The sequence below is a fragment of the Penicillium daleae genome, assembly GCF_028827525.1.
Source record: "Penicillium daleae strain IBT 16125 chromosome Unknown utg000001l_segment0_segment0, whole genome shotgun sequence".
Taxonomy (NCBI): Eukaryota; Fungi; Ascomycota; class Eurotiomycetes; order Eurotiales; family Aspergillaceae; genus Penicillium; species Penicillium daleae.
The window spans coordinates 2479902-2498313 of record NW_026623149.1 but is presented as its reverse complement, the minus strand read 5'-3'; the positions used below and the strand labels follow the sequence as shown (position 1 = coordinate 2498313).

The 18412-nt window shown below is 49.3% G+C and overlaps 7 protein-coding genes across 7 annotated transcripts; 5 read left to right on the top strand and 2 right to left on the bottom strand.

Annotated features, from left to right (window-relative positions):
* Window positions 1-446: 446 nt before the first annotated feature.
* Window positions 447-1142, bottom strand: N7458_000784 (Aldo/keto reductase; the record flags this gene model as incomplete). Its single annotated transcript, XM_056904178.1, has 3 exons — window positions 447-828; window positions 888-920; window positions 1033-1142. 3 exons carry the CDS (start codon window positions 1140-1142, stop codon window positions 447-449), a joined length of 525 nt encoding a protein of 174 aa, XP_056771945.1.
* Window positions 1143-3538: 2396 nt separating this feature from the next.
* Window positions 3539-4998, top strand: N7458_000783 (zinc-dependent alcohol dehydrogenase family protein; the record flags this gene model as incomplete). The annotated part of the gene is made up of 4 exons (XM_056904177.1): window positions 3539-3859; window positions 3991-4380; window positions 4453-4899; window positions 4954-4998. The coding sequence occupies 4 exons, from the start codon at window positions 3539-3541 to the stop codon at window positions 4996-4998; spliced, it is 1203 nt and encodes a 400-aa protein (XP_056771944.1).
* A 421-nt stretch (window positions 4999-5419) lies between these two features.
* On the top strand, window positions 5420-8342 carry N7458_000782 (putative raffinose synthase protein Sip1; the record flags this gene model as incomplete). The annotated part of the gene is made up of 2 exons (XM_056904176.1): window positions 5420-5614; window positions 5700-8342. 2 exons carry the CDS (start codon window positions 5420-5422, stop codon window positions 8340-8342), a joined length of 2838 nt encoding a protein of 945 aa, XP_056771943.1.
* A 254-nt stretch (window positions 8343-8596) lies between these two features.
* Window positions 8597-10669, top strand: N7458_000781 (tyrosine--tRNA ligase MSY1; the record flags this gene model as incomplete). Its single annotated transcript, XM_056904175.1, has 5 exons — window positions 8597-8913; window positions 8997-9150; window positions 9206-9492; window positions 9549-9894; window positions 9947-10669. 5 exons carry the CDS (start codon window positions 8597-8599, stop codon window positions 10667-10669), a joined length of 1827 nt encoding a protein of 608 aa, XP_056771942.1.
* A 391-nt stretch (window positions 10670-11060) lies between these two features.
* Window positions 11061-14932, top strand: N7458_000780 (mismatch repair ATPase MSH6; the record flags this gene model as incomplete). The annotated part of the gene is made up of 5 exons (XM_056904174.1): window positions 11061-11381; window positions 11444-11491; window positions 11553-11737; window positions 11778-14178; window positions 14234-14932. 5 exons carry the CDS (start codon window positions 11061-11063, stop codon window positions 14930-14932), a joined length of 3654 nt encoding a protein of 1217 aa, XP_056771941.1.
* A 1620-nt stretch (window positions 14933-16552) lies between these two features.
* N7458_000779 (putative histone h1.3.) lies at window positions 16553-17009 on the top strand (the record flags this gene model as incomplete). Its single annotated transcript, XM_056904173.1, has 2 exons — window positions 16553-16672; window positions 16767-17009. The coding sequence occupies 2 exons, from the start codon at window positions 16553-16555 to the stop codon at window positions 17007-17009; spliced, it is 363 nt and encodes a 120-aa protein (XP_056771940.1).
* Window positions 17010-17434: 425 nt separating this feature from the next.
* N7458_000778 (uncharacterized protein) lies at window positions 17435-18336 on the bottom strand (the record flags this gene model as incomplete). The annotated part of the gene is made up of 3 exons (XM_056904172.1): window positions 17435-17850; window positions 17915-18073; window positions 18123-18336. 3 exons carry the CDS (start codon window positions 18334-18336, stop codon window positions 17435-17437), a joined length of 789 nt encoding a protein of 262 aa, XP_056771939.1.
* Between the last annotated feature and the right edge of the window lie 76 nt (window positions 18337-18412).

Below are 18412 nucleotides of genomic sequence, written 5' to 3'. Positions count from 1 at the left end.
ACGGAAGAGAAAAGGCAATAATCGACTCAGTTCCGGTAGTAGTTTCTGTTGAATCTGACAAAGTCGCTTTTGTGCATCAGCGGGAAGTATGAAGGAGATATGTGCGGGTCAGGTTAGAGTTTGGTGCACTCCAGTTTCCGTGTTCCGGGTGTCTCTATACGTGGTATCCTTGGCTATAGTTACCTAGACGCCACAAATGTTACGCAGGTGTCAATTGCTTCTTTGGAATCTATTGAGATTCCTGCTCGGTATCAAGCTTCCAAGTTTGGATTTGAATCTTTTCTTTCATGATCAACAGGCACTGCGCGTAGCTATAGTTATATATACGTGGGATTTGAGTCATTGCTTCTAGAACAACGTCATTGTACCGTATCGCTTCCAAAATTGAGCAGATTGGCGCCATGGGTAGAATTTCGATCAATGGAGATTACCCGATCAACCTTCTCTTACCTATGAGCTCCCACGCAGCTTCGCACATGTTCCTCAGCACGTCGCTCGGCTTCAGCGGCTCCTAACTCGCCAAAGACATCAACACCCCAGTGGAAGGGGTAATGGTACCGCTCGTTGCGGTCCAGCTTGTTGAAGGCCTCAAACTCGGCGTCTGGGATAACGAAATCCGAGATAAAAGAGTCAGTCAAAGCGCCTTGGCCAATAAAAGAATACATTGATTGTCTTGACTTACCCTGGAAGTTGCTCTCAATCCGCGAAGGAGTAATACTCTTAGGCAGAACTGCAGAGCCCCGCTGCACTGCCCATGACATTAGTAGGATGGCAGGGTCTTTGTTCAGCTTCTGAGAGATTTCCACCACGGTCGAGTCATCAACAACACTTTAATTCCAAGAAGATTAGCACAGAATTATGGCCAATTTGAGGGAGTATTTACATACCGTGGCAGGTTGTAAATGTTGTTTCCAAGCGGGCTGTAAGCCACGGGCAAGATATTCTTTTGACAGACAATGCGCTAGAGATACATCTCAAGCGACGGATTACAGAAAGATCATCATACATTCTTCTTCAAGGAGTTAAACAGACGAGGCTGCAACAGGTACGGGTGGGCCTTGATTTGGCTCACCCAAGTTCCGTGACCAATAGCGGGGATCTCGTAGCCCGAGTTCAATTTTGAATGTGCGTCCAAGAGACATGTTGACCAGCCTGAGTAATTGGGATTGGATTGAACAAGTATAAGAAAGCTGGGAATATGTGACAGAAGGTCGGCACGAACGGAGGCAAGGCCAATTTATGCCCCTCGGTCGCTGCCACTTTATCCTTCCCCCTCATCGCTAGTCATAGATCGCATTGCGCAAGAACTGGACTGCCACGCAGTTCGCTGATCTCGTGCTTGTCAGGGATCCCCGGTAGCTATGGTTCTAGTGGATATTTAGAACGATGAGCGATATTAGCTTTGGGTGGCATAATTGCCGGGCCGACAGAGCCAGGAACGGAACTTAGATTAGAGTTGTTGCATGCCAGGGGATAATTCCACAATTTTAAATGTGCGATACAGTTATAGAGCGGGGGAATGTACCACAAGCAACGTATTGTCATTGAATAAGGTTGTTCTATTCATGAACTAAGCTTGTTAGTTGCTCCCGACTCGCTCGCTGGAGCTTCCAGGTACATTGGGGTTCCCTACGTTTGAAAGCCAGACAACTAACTCATCTTATCAGTCACCAGCTGAAGAACATACCATGAGATGATGTCCGAAGATCAAAAAGAGGATTCGAAATACATTTCAAAGTATTTCGTGAAACAGAAAGTCTGGCATATCTTGTTGGGCCTTTTCTCGTATCTCTTGAGTCAGACCTTTCAACGCCACTTACGGAATGTGGTTTGAATGATTGGACGTCTTTATTTACCGCACCAACTAATCATTTCGAGACACTCACTCGAGCAAAGGCTTGATCAGGATAATTGAAATTCTCCTCTCTCGGCCTTTGATAATTAGCAGTGCCTGGACTTTGACGATATACCCTCCATAAAAAGTACTGGTTGGTTCCCGCGCCCCGAAAGCAGGCACAAATCATTTACCCATTTTACGTAGCCTTAATAGCCTCCAATTTACCCGCCGCAAAATCATATCTGTCTATTTGTCAGCCCGCTATATTAACGTAGTTCCCGCCCTTTCCGAACACCTCATCTAAAATCGCGTCTTCCTACCTACATACCTACTTCAACCACCTACTATGACACCAATTCGCCCTGAATCTCGGCAAAAATTAGCCAATCAAGAGGGCAAGATCTTATTAGCCCTTGATGATTTTTAAAATGGCCGAATCAAATCTCTACGCGCAGCAGCAAAGCTATATAACATACCGCTTACTACCCTACACGATCTCGTACACGGCCAACCTGCACGCGTTGATTCTCGCGCACCAGGCTATAAACTGACCCAATTGGAAGAGGATTCGCTTGTTGATTGGATAGTCTCTATGGATATACGTGGAGCAGCGCCTAGGCCGGTTACTGTGCGAGAAATGGCCAATATTCTACTAGCTACACGCGGTAGCTACCCTCCGCCTACTGTTGGCAAGAATTGGCCATCAACCTTTATAAATCGACGCGAAGAGATTCGATCACGCTTCTCTAGGCGATACGACTACCAGCGCGCACTAAATGAAGACCTAAAATCGCTATGAGAGTAGTTTATTACCGTACAACGTGTTATCGATGAGAACGGTATACAAGCGGAGGATATCTACAACTTTGACGAGACCGGATTTGCAATAGGTCTTATATCTACGCAGAAGGTAGTTACGCGAGCTGAATACTACGGTCGGCGATCGATACTACAGCTAGGAAATCGCGAATGGGTCACTGCTATCGAAGCAATTTGCGCAGATGGCTATTCGCCACCGCCCTGTGTAGTTTTTAAAGCTAAAGTAGCTATTGCTGGCTGGTTTGATAATCTACTACACGATTGGCGATTTGAAGTATCGAATGATGGCTAGACTACCGATGAAATTGGCCTACGCTGGCTAGAAAAGCTATTTATCCCATCAACGAATTCGCGTGTACGTGGTCGATTTCGGCTACTAATTCTTGATAGCCATAGTAGCCACCTTACGCCCCAATTCGACCGATTATGTGCAGAAAACGATATTATACCTCTTTGTATGCCTGCGTATTCGTCACATCTACTACAACCACTAGATGTTGGCTGTTTTGCAGTGCTAAAGCGCGCGTACGGTCGCTTCGTAAGCGATCTTGCGCGTAGAGGATATAATTATATCGATAAATTCAATTCCTAGAAGACTACCAACGCGCGCGGCAGGAAGCCTACCAATCAAGCACTATTCAAAATAGCTTCGCAGCTAGTGGCCTAGTGCTAATCGATGCAGAAAGAGTACTCTCGAAGCTTAATATCTCTCTACGAACTCCGTCACCACCAAACAGCCAGCCAAGCAGCCAGCCAAGCAGCCCATCTAGCCAATTTACACCAAAAACGCCCAGAACTATCGTTCAGCTACAAAAGCAATCTTCAATGCTGATAGATCTACTACACCAGCGGTCACAAAGTCCTCCGAGCCCAATCAAAACCATGCTAGATCAGATTATCAAAGGCACTGCACTATCGCTACACAATGCTGCATTACTCGCGCAAGATAATGCGAATCTACGCGCAGCCAATGGGAAGATCGTCAAGATGCGCAATCGGCCGCATAAGCAGATACCATGCGAAGAGGGTTTGACCGTTGAAGAGGGCCTACAGCTAGTTTCGCAGCTAGATTTACCACTCGAAGCGCCTGTGGTAGAATCGCATCCGCAGGGCGATTTGCCTATTGAAAGCAAGGACAAGGCCTTTGACGGCCTGGTCTACCAGGATGCACCAATGCCGAAAGTCGGTGAGAGCGAGGTGCTGGTGAAGCTTCAAGCTGCGTCGCTGAACTAGCGTGATTTAATTATTCCAAAGGTACAGCATCTACTCAATTATGAAACGGGACCAGGCTCTCAAACACCGCTGTTCTGACATCAAATCGCCGTTTGATATAGGGCAAATACCCGTTCCCGTGTAACTTCCCCGTCGTTCCCGCTTCCGACGGGGCCGGCGAGGTTGTTGAAGTCGGTTCAAAGGTCACCGAGTTTAAGAAAGGCGATCAGGTGGCAACTCTTTTCAATCAGGGACATCAGTATGGCGACATTGATATTCCGGCGACATATACCGGGTTGGGTGGTATGATTGACGGAGCTCTGCGTGAATATGGAGTATTCAACGAGAAGGGGCTTGTGAAGGCTGCTAAAAATCTCACCCCTCTCGAGAATAGCACACTTACGTGTGCTGCTCTGACGAGTTGGAATGCTCTATATGGACTGAAGCCTCTGAAGCCCGGCCAGACTGTTCTGGTCCAAGGAACCGGTGGTGTCAGCATGTTCGGCTTGCAGGTAGGTGCTTGAAATTTGATGAATATCATGAATATCATCAATTCCTTATGCTGACAACTTTTTGTCTGATAGTTTGCGAAAGCCGCTGGTGCCACTGTGATCGCAACGACTTCCTCCGACGAGAAGGGCGAGAAACTCAAGAAGCTCGGTGCTGACCATGTCATCAACTACAAGACCGACCCGAACTGGGGCGAGGCCGCTCGCAAGTTGACCCCGGATTGCGCGGGCGTGGATCATATCATTGAGGTTGGGGGACCCGGAACCATGCGCCAGAGCTTCAACTGTATTAAGTTCGAGGGTGTCATCAGCGTGATTGGCTTCCTGGGTGGCGTCAAGGCTGAGGGCCAACCCACACTCTTGGACACACTGAGCAACATTTGCACCGTCCGTGGTGTGTATGTGGGGAGCAAGGCCCTCATGTGCGACATGATCCGCGCAATTGAGGCCAACGATATCCACCCGGTTTTGGATGAGAAGGTCTTCACTCTTGAGCAGGCCCGGGAGGCCTATGAGTATATGGTGAGTAGGACCGATGCCATTTCATCTATGTTGTATATTGACCGAATTCCACAGTGGGCACAAAAGCATTTTGGAAAGTTGACTGTCAAGATTCACTAAGCCACAATTGAACTCGTCTCAATTCCCCTTTAGACACAGGGACTGGCTAGATGGGGCGATGTACAAAGTCTGTATAATGAAGTCTCTCGAGGTAGTGACTGAGAATTCTGAAAGCAAATTCGAGATTGTTCTGTAGCTTCAGTAGGTGTTCAGTATGAGGAGTTGAGAGGGTCAGATCGGTGAGCGTTGGTTGAATATGAATGGCGAAGGTTGAGGAGCCTTCCCCGCCTTCTCCATCATCATAGCCACCCACTCACTCACCGACAAGCTACACGCATGCCTCCTAACTACAGCTTTTGCCGCCAAACAGTTATATCTCACGGGCATTAACTAGCTTCGAACCTATTCGAGCTAGCTGTACTGCTTTGTATGCTTCGTTTTCACTGTTGTCTCTGAACAAGATCTACCCCTCTCGGTTCAGATGCAGGCTGGCACTAGAAATACAGCCTCCACCCTGCCCATGCTCGGACAAGACGAGCATCATAAGATACGCCAGGCAACGTTTATACGGCCAGCACAAATGTGTTTATTTGCTCGAGTGACGTGCTACCCACCTTTGGGACAAGTCACAAACCTGCAGAGGCAGAAAGCATCGAAGTCCGAAGAAGATGATACGGTATGTGCAAGAGGAATTGCTCTTCATGCGTGTAAAAGATCTGAAGGCGCGGCGTTATCAAATAGTATGCTCATTATTATGTTAGGTTCGATTTACAGTCGTTATTGAATCCAGCACGTCTCTGCCAACGGAATCATGGGAAGCGCAGATCTGGCATAACATCACCGGATCAGAATGGACCGCTCTTCCCCTTCAAAGATGCAATCCGTCTGTTGCACCACTATTGAATGGAAAAGATGACGAATATAATTACCATCGCTATGTATTTTCGGAAGGAATTCGTCTACCGTCGTCCGGCGGCCATACAAAGTTCACGGCGCGCTTTCGAACTAGCCCAGATACCGAATGGCAGTGGGTCAACCAACAACAATCAGTCAGTGATGGAGAGCTTGTTTTTGGCCATAGGAACGGAACTTCTGAAAACCCGTTATTGGATGAGAGAATCTCAGCCGATGCAAAAGCAGAGCTTGCCAAATATATCGACAACCTGTCACCCGAAGTGCAAATTGAATCCCTACGTACAGAGGCGCCGGGATCTGTGCTATGGGCAATTCGTGGAGATGTGGACCCAGCAGAGGGTGGAGCTTCTGGAATCAAACGAACCGCCCTTGGTACGCCATCATTGATGATGAAGTATTTCTCGTTGGTACGAATCTGGAGTCCATGGCTGGGTCCTCGGCATGGCAAGGACTTGTTTAGATTGACAGAGGATGCGATTCTATGCTCTTTCCTTCGAAAAGATGGCACCCATCTTGTACTTCTGGCCATCTCCGGAATCAACGATGTCCTGACTGTTTTCCAATCGGGGGATAATGGAGAAGTAGTGATACAGGCCAGAAGCGACAATACCGAGATCACCGGGTTTCATGTGCTGGCCGCGGTCGCAGAGAACTTTGAGGTCGCTATGTCGGCCGTTATGTACGAGTCGAGAAAGGTCGTCAGGCCATATGGGTCTTTATCGACTGAGTCTGTGGAGCAGCCGCCTCTATCACCACCAGGAGACGACGTGGTGGTCTTGGAGAAAGACCCCGAGATCCAGTGGCTTGCTGACTGGTTCGACGGCTTGACATATTGCACTTGGAATGGTCTTGGCCAGGACCTGAACGAGGAAAAGATTATACACGCACTCAATGCATTAAAAGAGCATGGAATCCATGTCGTCAACCTGATCATCGATGACAATTGGCAGAGTCTCGACAATGAAGGTGAATCCCAGTTCAAGCGACGCTGGAAGCAGTTTGAAGCGAATCCCAAGGCGTTCCCGCGAGGCCTCAAGCAAACTGTGGAGACCATCCGTCGATCGCACCCAAATATTGGACATATCGCAGTCTGGCACGCTTTACTGGGATATTGGGGAGGCATCTGCCCCGACGGAGATCTGGCGCAGCGATACAAGACGAAGAAGGTGAAGATAAGAGATCTTGCAACTGGAGGTCCCATTGCGCACGACATCACGGATGGCAAGATTCTAGCCATCGACCCTGATGATGTACAGCGATTCTATGATGAATTCTATGGGTACCTTAAATCGCTAGGCGTTGACTCTGTGAAAGCCGATGCCCAGTTCTTCATTGATCTCCTCGAAGAGCCAGAAGATCGTAAGAGGTTCATGACATCTTATCAAGATGGCTGGTCACTCGCGACATTGAAACACTTCAGCAGCCGGGCCATTTCGTGCATGTCATTGATTCCACAAATGATCTTCCATTCGCAATTGCCAGCGAACAAGCCGTCGATTATACTGCGGAATTCAGATGACTTCTTCCCTGAGATCCAGTCATCTCACCCTTGGCATGTGTTCTGCAATGCGCATAATGCACTCCTCACTCGATATCTAAACGTTTTACCAGACTGGGATATGTTCCAAACTAGTCATCCTTATGCATCTTTCCATGCTGCAGCTCGCTGCGTCTCGGGTGGACCTGTTTACATCACGGATGAGCCTGGAAAGCATGATCTCAAAGTCATTGACCAGATGACGGCACCCACCGTCCAAGGTACCACTGTCATATTGCGTCCAAGTGTCATTGGCCGCGCCATCGACGTATACCATGACTACAATGAGGGGCATATTCTGCGGGTAGGAAGCTATACAGGTTGGGCTAAGACTGGAAGCGGTATTTTGGGTCTTTTCAACATCCACTCTGCCGAGGCATCATGCATTGTCTCTTTGACAGATTTCCCAGGAATCCACGATGACTCCGACAGCGAATATGTGATCCGTGCCCATACCAGTGGCAGAGTCACAAATCGTTTGAAACCTTTGACTCAAAATGCTTTGGTGTCCTTGATTCTGGAGCAGAGAGGATGGGAGATCCTTACAGCGTATCCAACTCGATCCTTCGCACTGAAGAGAAGCCACGGTAGCAGTGGCTCCGACGAAGCACTCACCCACGTAGCCATCTTCGGTCTCATTGGAAAGATGACTGGAGCTGCTGCGGTGGTGTCTTCAGACACCTCTGTTGTCGAGAACGGGCGTTTGCGTTGTGATGTCCATTTGAAGGCACTCGGCACGCTTGGAATCTATATTTCCGATCTACCAAACCGCAGCATCTTGGATGATTTCATGGTCATGATACTTGGGCAGGCAGTGCCGCAGAAGACCGTTTGGAAGGAAGGCGGAGAGAATTCCTGTGTGTTGGCCATTGACGTTCTCGCCGCGTGGAAGGCCATGAAGCTTGACAGCGGATGGAGTAACGAAGCTTTTGTCCAGATTTTTGTGGCGTAGAGCATTTTTGAAGACTAGGTAGAGCATCAATTCGAATATAAATCAACATTTTGACATTCTCAAAATCTCGACTAGAATAGTTGATGGGTTGTTGAAGATGAACTGGTGCTGATTACGTAGTCAGGACAGGGACCCGCGTCAACAATAATCCGGTCCTTATCGAAATAATCTCGGAGCTGCTGCGGACAACCTGAAATCACATTGCAGTTCATTGCGAGCCTCGTCGCGCTTAATTGCTTCTACAAGCCGGTCCAATGTGGCCACGGACGGCATCGCTCTCCCGAGCGACTTGTCGCAATCCTCGTCTCCCTCCGAGAGCGCCATGCGGAGCTCGTAGCATTGGTGGTGCCGCGCAGACAAATCCGCTCCGATCCCAAACTCGTCCGTCACCTCTATCCTCACACCAATTCGCCCTGACACAACAAAGGAGATGGATCACACAGAAATACCTTCAGCGTATGCAGGAAGGAAGGGAGGAATGGGCTCGACATGCTGAAGAGATCAAGGCAGGGAAGCGGAAGGACTTCGCGGCCCACCTTGAGGAGCGTGGTTTGATTCATGATGTTGTCGGGTACGGATGCTATTCTCTTGAGCTTTCTCCTGTCGGAATTGGTGTGCTGTGATGTGAGACTGACATTTTTTCTTGCCTTACAGAGAGCGCGACCTACTACATAAAGTGTTCACCGAAAAGAGAGCTGGTATCTACGTCGGAATCGACCCCACGGCACCTTCGATGCACATCGGACATATGCTACCTTTCATGGTTTTGGCTTGGGGATATGTCTGGGGACTACCGGTGACTTTCTTGGTTAGTCTACGCGACCTGTGTACTATGGAAGGACTCAGGACTGATCATCATAAAGCTGGGTGGTGCCACATCTCGAGTGGGTGACCCAACAGGGCGGCTGAAGGGACGTGAGCAAGTCCATTCCTCGATCCGCAAAGCCAATATGGCCAGCATGCACATGCAGTTGAAGAAACTGGGGTCAAGCATTGAGCAGTACGGCCGACGACACGGCTATGAGAGGAAACCTATTTGGAAGCGCGCGCTGCTCAACAATAATACTTGGTGGAACTCGATGCCTTTCATTCAGGTTCTACGAGATTTAGGAGCGTACATGAGACTTGGACCCATGCTGGGGCGGGACACGTAAGTTTGCATGGTTGTTTCTGGACATTGAGTAATTGTCTGACCGGATTGAGCAGTGTCAAGAATCGACTGAGCCAGGGTGACGGCATGTCCTTCGCTGAATTCTCCTATCCTCTTCTCCAGGCATGGGATTGGTGGACCATGTTCCAAAAGGGAACCCAGGTGCAAGTTGGAGGATCCGACCAATATGGCAATATCTTGTTTGGAATGGAGGCCGTGAAGGCGATCAGCCGCAACACTGCTGACGAACAGCTCCGCAACCCTTTGGATTCTGAGCTGGACCGGCCTATTGGATTTACTACACCCCTTTTGACTGCGCCATCTGGAGAGAAATTTGGAAAGTCTGCGGGTAATGCTATCTGGCTCGACAAGGACATGACTTCCACTTTTGAGCTTTACCAGGTGAGTCGGAATTGTCATACTTGTCATTTGCTCCATGACTAATGATTACAAGTTTTTTGTTCGCACTCCCGATGACACCGTGGAGAAATACCTCAAGCTGTTTACATTTATCCCTCTGCCTGAAATTGCCTCCATTTTGGAAGAGCAGAATCAGGACCCTTCCAAGCGCGTGGCTCAGCACAAACTAGCCTATGAATTTGTCGAGCTGGTTCACGGCAAAGAGGAAGCCGATGCCGTCTCGCTTCAGCACCGCCAACTGTTCCGACCCCGGTCCTCAACCGGCGAGCCCTCTCCCATGCCTCGGACCACAAGCCCCCCAGCCAGCCACGCCCAATCTTCTACCTCTGGGTTTGTGACCCCCCAGTCTGGAAACCAGTACGCATCTCAGACCAACTTCGCCAACATGCCCAATGCCCGTGTCACCCTTCCCAAATCCTTGGTTTACAACCAATCCTTTAATAAGATCCTTTGGTCTGCTGGCCTAGTCGCCTCCAAGAGTGAGGGTCACCGTGTCATTGTGAACAATGGTGCCTACGTGGGCAGCCGTCCAGGTGACAGTGGCCCTATGTCGGACGATCTTGCGTTTACTCCTATTCGCCCTTGGCCTGCCGAGAAGACCCAGGAGTACATCATTGGTGATAACCTTCTGATGCTCAAGCTTGGCAAGTGGAAGTTCAAGATGATTGAGATCATTAGCGACGAGGACTTCTGCGCCAAGGGGCTGACTGCACCTGGATGGGAGGAGGCCTCGGAATCGACTGAGTCGAAGCCGTGATTCTGATGGTGCTTTGTAAAGATGATGGATGATATCTCTACTTGTATTTTTAAACTTGGTGTAGCATTACCTATTGTACTATATGCATCTTGAGCCTCTTAAATTCTGTTCCAGTTTTATTTTTGACTTTACTCAAACAATGAGCTAGCAAAACAGCCAAATCGACCTGTCGAGTATGAACGTGGAGACGCCAAGACTTTTGCTGGGAACCACTCTACGCGTCGACGCGATCCGCGCTTTATCTCCTATCGTCTCCTGTCTCAGCCAACCTCTCCCCTGTCATCCGATCTCCCAGTCACACCTCGAGATCTACCGTGATGTACTGAGTATCCATACTATATTTGCACTTCAATTGATATTCAGAGTATACCGGTATCGAGGATAATCGACAATGGCCAAGGGTTCCGCCTCATCGCCGACTGCGACCCCACCAGCAGCTCTGAAGCGGACAACGTCGAGCACGCAGAACATGAAGAACCAAAAGTCAATTCTGGGATTCTTCCAGAAATCGTCACCGGCGACTCCGTCGAATGATAAACCTCGCGAACCCGCGTCGTCCCCAGCCCAGCGAGCCGGCGAGCAACGTGCGACCAACACCGTGAAACCTACGCCGAAGAGGAATTTCTCCAGCTTTGCTCAGGACTTGACCCCCGTGCCGAGTAGTGACCTTCCCATCCCCGAGGAAGATGAAGAAAATGGAGACAAGGTAAAAGTGCGTCTTATTCCCATTCTTTTCCCAACCTCTTGCCCGCTGACGTTTCTACTCCTTCACAGTCAGGACGCGACGAAATCGAGGACATCGCAATGTCTCCTTCACGACGAGTATGTCAACTCCATAAATAATTTTCCTATCAATCCTTGAAACTTATATTTTGTCTTTTAGGCCAAGAAGAAGCAAGTCAGCTACAAGGAGAGTGATTCCGAGGGTGAGGATGACGACGAGGTTATCTTCCGCCCCAGTCGCAAAAGCAATGCCAATGGACGCGCCGCCAAGCGCAGGAAGACTTCCCCCGAGAGTGAGGACGAGTTTAAGGAGGCAGAGGAAGCCGGATACTCGGATGATGGCAAGTCATCACCCCTCGCGAGGTTCGAAACACTGCTGACCGAGTACAGAAATGGACGACTTCATTGTGGCTGATGACTCTGATGAAGAAGTCGCTGCACCGAAGAAACGAAAGCGACCAGCTACCACACCGTCGCGAAAGAACTCGAACCGGGCCGCCTCTTCACCACCTCCCCCTCCAACCGACGAAGACCTCGACTTGGATATCCCCGAGGGCTCAGCTGGCACTGCAATGAAGTGGAAGTTCGACCCGGAAAGCACTGAACCTCGGAAGGAACGTGTGGTGCAAGCGACTACAAAGGCACCTGCTAGCGCAAAGAAAGAGAAGGCCCACACCAGAGAGCCTGAAGAGCGATACCCGTGGCTTGCAAACATCAAGGATATCGACGGCAACCCTCCAGGCCACCCTGACCATGACCCGCGCACCATCTATATCCCACCACTGGCCTGGTCGAAGTTCTCACCTTTCGAGAAGCAATACTGGGAGATCAAGCAGAAGTTCTGGGATACCGTGGTCTTTTTCAAGAAAGGCAAATTCTACGAGCTCTACGAGAACGATGCTACAATTGGTCACCAATTGTTTGACCTCAAGCTCACCGACAGAGTCAATATGCGCATGGTTGGTGTCCCCGAAATGAGTCTGTCTCACTGGGCAAATCAATTCGTTGCCAAGGGCTTCAAGATTGCTCGTGTTGACCAATCTGAGTCCGCTCTCGGCAAGGAAATGCGCGAGCGAGACGCCAAGAAAGGCGGAAAGGAAGATAAAATCATCAAGCGTGAACTCGCGTGTGTTCTCACTGCTGGCACTCTGGTGGAAGGGTCAATGTTACAGGATGATATGTCGACGTACTGTGTTGCCATCAAGGAAGCTATCGTGGACGACCGACCTGCGTTTGGTCTCGCCTTCGTTGATACGGCTACTGGCCAATTCTTCGTGTCGGAATTTGTTGACGACGTGGATATGACAAAGTTCGAGACCTTTGTTGCACAAACTCGCCCTCAGGAAATGCTGCTTGAGAAAGGATGTGTCTCGCAAAAGGCCATGCGCATTCTCAAAAACAACACAGGGCTTACCACTATCTGGAACTATCTCAAGCCGGCTAAAGAGTTTTGGGAAGCGGATATCACTGTGAAGGAACTTGATGCTAGCGAGTATTTCGTCTCTGAGGACGATGATAATGTTAAGGCCTGGCCCGAGGTCCTTCGTCAGGCACGGGAGAAAGAGTTGCTCATGTCTGCCTTTGGCGCTCTCACTCAGTATCTGCGAGTTCTGAAGATCGAGCGGGACCTGATAACCATCGGCAACTTCACGTGGTACGACCCTATCAAGAAAGCCTCTAGCCTGGTTCTGGACGGTCAGACCCTGATCAACATGGAAATCTTCGCAAACTCTTTTGATGGCGGTCAAGATGGCACTCTCTTCCAGCTGTTGAACCGGTGCATTACGCCCTTTGGAAAGCGAACTTTCAAGCAATGGGTCTGTCACCCATTGATGGACGCTAAGCGGATCAACGCTAGGCTGGATGCCGTTGATGCCTTGAATGCCGACCCGAGCACCCGTGACCAGTTCTCTTCGCAGTTGACCAAGATGCCTGATCTGGAACGGCTGATCTCTCGTGTTCATGCGGGTGTCTGCAAGGCCCAGGATTTCGTTCGGGTTCTTGAGGGGTTCGAACAAATTGAATATACTATGGGTCTTCTTAAGGACAGTGGCGCTGGTGAGGGTATCATCGGACAGCTGATTGAGGGGATGCCCGATCTGTCCCCGCTGCTTTCATACTGGAAGACTGCGTTTGATCGGTCCAAGGCCAAAGACAATGGGATCCTGGTCCCAGAGACCGGCGTCGAAGCCGATTTTGACAATTCCCAAGACACCATTGAACAGCTGCACAAGGAACTTGACAGCCTTCTAAAGAAGGCTCGCCGGGACCTAGGCTCCACTGCAATCTGCTACCGTGACAACGGAAAGGAGATTTATCAACTTGAGGTGCCTGTCAAGGTCAAAAACATTCCCAAGAACTGGGATCAGATGTCTGCCACGAAGCAGGTGAAGCGTTACTACTTCCCCGAACTACGCAGCCTGATCCGGAAATTGCAAGAAGCCCAGGAAACCCACGGCCAAATCGTGAAAGAAGTTGCTGGCAGATTCCATGCTCGATTCGATGAGCATTATGGTACATGGCTCGCTGCGGTTCGGGTTGTGTCGCAGCTGGATTGTCTGATAAGTCTAGCCAAGGCATCTGCTTCACTGGGCCAGCCCAGCTGCCGGCCAGTCTTTGTGGAAGATGAGCGGAGTGTTCTCGAATTTGAAGAACTACGGCATCCCTGTCTTCTTTCGTCTGTGGAAGACTTTATCCCTAACGATGTCCAGCTTGGTGGCAAGCATGCAAATATTGATTTGCTTACAGGTGCCAACGCTGCTGGAAAGTCCACCCTTCTGCGAATGGTATGTATCACGTCCATATTTCTCTACCCCATGACTATCTCTGACCATTTTTCAGACGTGTGTTGCTGTCATCATGGCCCAAATTGGCTGCTATCTTCCTTGCAAGTCTGCCCGTCTGACTCCCATCGACCGAATCATGTCCCGGTTGGGAGCCAATGACAACATCTTTGCCGCGCAATCAACATTCTTCGTTGAGCTATCCGAGACGAAGAAGATTCTGTCCGAAGCTACCCCGCGTTCCCTCGTCATCCTAGACGAACTTGGTCGTGGTACCAGTTCATATGACGGCGTTGCCGTCGCGCAAGCCGTCTTGCACCATATCGCCACTCATATTGGTGCAATGGGCTTCTTTGCTACACACTACCACTCTCTGGCTGCGGAGTTTGAGAATCACCCAGAAATTGCCCCCAAGCGTATGGCCATTCATGTCGACGATGCCGAGCGCCGTGTTACCTTCCTCTACAAATTAGAGAGCGGCGTTGCAGAGGGCAGTTTCGGTATGCACTGTGCGTCCATGTGTGGTATCTCGAACAAGGTCATCGAACGTGCGGAGGTTGCGGCTCAGCAGTGGGAGCACACCAGTCGGCTCAAGGAGAGTCTTGAGCGTCAGAAGGGCGGTGGCTTCATCGGCCTGGGATGGTGGAGTGACGTCGCATGGGCACTGCGCGAGTCCACTGCGGAAGATGATGAGGAAGCCGGTGGCGTCACGGATCGGGGCCTGGAGGTCTTGCTTAAGGCTATTGAAGCTCTGTAGTGATATACTAGGTTGGTATACCTAGGTGCGATTTGTTGATTTTGTGTGTGACAGTTCCGACTACCAGTCATGTGTTACTTTATTTATCTTATATCTCGGGTTAAGAGGCGTTCTTGAACTGTCTCTCTAAGTCTAATGTGGGAAGTGCTACTCCTGGATTTGTCTATCATTAAAAATGCTTTTCTTTGTTAGCCTAGGAAACATTTCTCATTGTCAATGTATTCCTACGGGTCAATTGGACCTCCCATTATCGTTATAGGGTTCCTGATATATTGAACCTCAACATCAAAGTAATCTTGACTTCATGATTGCCATTTTGAGGCTCATTTGTCGTTGAGCCTTCTTCTCAACGGTATTAATCGTGACCTTGAAAGTGATCTATTGTCAACCAGATAGAGGACCTGTAACCGTACCTAGCTATAAAAAGCAGACTCGTGCGTGTAGCCAATCTTTCCTCTTAGCATGCTGAAGAGGCTATGTATGCTGAGCTTGGGGCATAGGGTCCTAGAGGTCTCTCTATTCAGCAAGCGCAGAGTTCCTGATTTTACAGCATACAATTCTTGAAGACATGATGACGATGCTAGCGGCTTCTATTTCGTATTTCATTTAGAATGGGAAATATCACCCTAACTCGGCCTAGGAAGGATGTTTTCCTCTTGCCTACACTAGAACCTACATGTCTCCTATAGTAATCTTCTATGGCGGTCTTTGGATTTAACAAGGCTATTGTAATTCTGTAAAGTGTTACAGTTCCTTGCAGTCTAAGTTGTACCCACGTATCACCTGCCTGCAATGCATCTTTAGCCTTGTCGATTCCGAGCTCGTTAGGGGCAACCCACTAAATTTTAAAAGATCTCTCTGATAGTGGTGTCTCTCATATTGTGTTTGCTCCCTTGTTAGTGATGAAGATAAATTAGTAGATAAAGAAGGTCAAGATAATAGATAAGCTGTACTACAGATGACATATTGAACCTCTATATCATCAACAGAATCAAAGCTATCTATACCTATTGTCTTAACACACTAAGATCAGTTTCTGGAGGTAAAGTGACGCCATATTATCTCACTAGCCATTCTTAATCTCCAGAAGAGGCTAGTCCTACCTATACACCCGTTCACTCACGATATACCTCGATGGTTAGATATAACCTCACGGACTGTCCCGGTAAGTTGAATATCAATCTTCCTCCTTTTTCCTCGTTATCGATCTTCTATCCGCTTCTGTTTCCACTAGGCAATACTCGGCCATCGCCGCCTACTTATTTTTGTATCTAATGTCTCACCTATATAAGCTGCCATCACACATCGACAAACTTCCTCTTCTCCCAATCACAACTTCTTCCCTACATCAACCTCCAACACAGCACGCACTCCACAACGATACACGCTTCTGTCAACCATAACTTCTTCCTTATATCCATTTACCAAACAACACACACTCTTCACTCACTCACATTTTCTTCCCTACACCTATCTCCGCAACATACTTATTGACAAACTCCCTCTTTCCTCCCTCTATCTCACAACACAACACACCTTCTACACCAACACCCACTCGACAACCACACACTCTCTCTAACCTCACTCTACAATTCGAATCGACCTACAACATCCTGCACCATGCCTTCCTCCAAGTCCTCCCCTTCCGCTCGCCAAGCCGGGCATACACTTGGCCTGACCCCCAGTGAGGTCCGCCTCCTGCTGCTGGCCCACCTCTGCATGGACGAGGCGACTGGCAAGGTACGTACTCCTGATGGCTCAACCAATACCCAATCCTACTGTGATCTTTTAGGAAAGGCTTAACTAACTTCACCGATTTTTCAATCCATTACAGGTCCAGGCCGAGAAGCTTGCAGTCCGTGCCAGCCTTACCGTCTCCTCGGCCCGAACTATGTATCGGGCCGCGCGTGCGAAGCTGGCGCGGCTGAATCCCGAGCCGGAAGCCAGCGCTGGCAGCCCAGATGATGCCGGCGCATCTAGCGATGGAACCCCTGCTCGTCCCCGCCGTGGTCGTCCTCGCAAGTCCGAGGTGTCCAATGCAGCCGCCACTACTGAGCCACAGGCCAGTGAGGACTAGGCTAAGGTGGACGGGCTTGTGGTTATCACAGATAAGGATGAGACTTAAGCGCTGTTGATAGGCTAGAAGGATTTAAGGCGTTTGTTACCGTTTCTTCTTTTTCATTGGTGGCTTTCGAGGTGGTCTGCATAGCTGCTAACAGATCCCAATATTTATGCATGCTTAGTAGCATCCTTCCAGTGCTGGCTTCTTGACTTTCTGTTTTTCCTTTCTTTTTGCGATTTCTTTTGTACAGGAATAGCATACCCTCCGATTTCGGTCGATGTTCATATGACATCAATACAAGATATCCCACAGGGGGGTTTCCATATAACTTTGTCGGACTGCTGGCTTCCATTATTTTGATTCATTGTGTTCAGACATTCGTCAGTAGATAGGAAGGTTGCTATTATACATTCGGTAAAGATATCAACAACACAATCATTTCATCGTCGCTGCGCTACTTGGCTTTGTATCCTTTTATAGATATCCGGCCAAAGCTCAGGATAAAACGCTGTGGATTGCCTCCCCGGTTGACTCTGATCAGCCGCAAAAAACTGTGTCGTAGGTCTACCCATCCACCAAGACCGGGGTGCAGGATTCACATTCCGGAAAGTGACAGGCCGGAACGGACTTTTATCAGGCATGATATCTCCCAGACGGACGGCGGTCTGTCGGGGAATTGCATTGAACCTTGTTGTCGTAAGGATCAATGTAGCTGTGGGTGGTAGTTCTTTCGCGTAGTGCATAGCCGTCTCGCGGGATTTCCTTGCGAATGCGGGGAGTGCGAGGTGAATGAAGCTAACGTAGGGTGCAGAGGTATAGGCGACGAAGAGCATTGGCAGTGCGCCACCTGTAATCACTATTGAGGGGAGGATGTTAATAAAGAAAGTCTTTCTCGAGGTTGATTCGGAAGATCGACATACCCAATGGTGTAATGTACCATGCGTTCTCAGCATTGTAACAAGACGGTGCGATGATCAAGCAAGCTCCGCCAAAGAGAAGAATTGTAGTCACCCGCAATATGCCTAGGAACATGGACCGGCCAGTTCCACCATAGTAGACCAATATGCGCTCCGGGGGTCCTATGGTTCAATTAGTATATGATTGTGCAAGCGAGCAGGGCTCCAATACCTCTCCGAGTGCTTAATTTAGCGGCAGCGCCTGCAGGGGAGGAAGTTCGTGTCGTCGCAGCACTCAAATCTTTCGGTGCGGGCGGAGCTGATTCATGGCGACGAGATGGCCGGGGGACCTGCGATTTGAACCGGGTCCATACTCGAGCTCGAACAGCTCTTTGGACAGACTTTGGAAGCGCGGTGCGCAATTGTGGGTGGAAAAGGATTCGCATGATTGTCGCAAATGTCGGCGATGCGCTCAGAGGTTTCGAGCTTGTCCGAAGATCGCGCCAAATCGCCGGCCGTGAC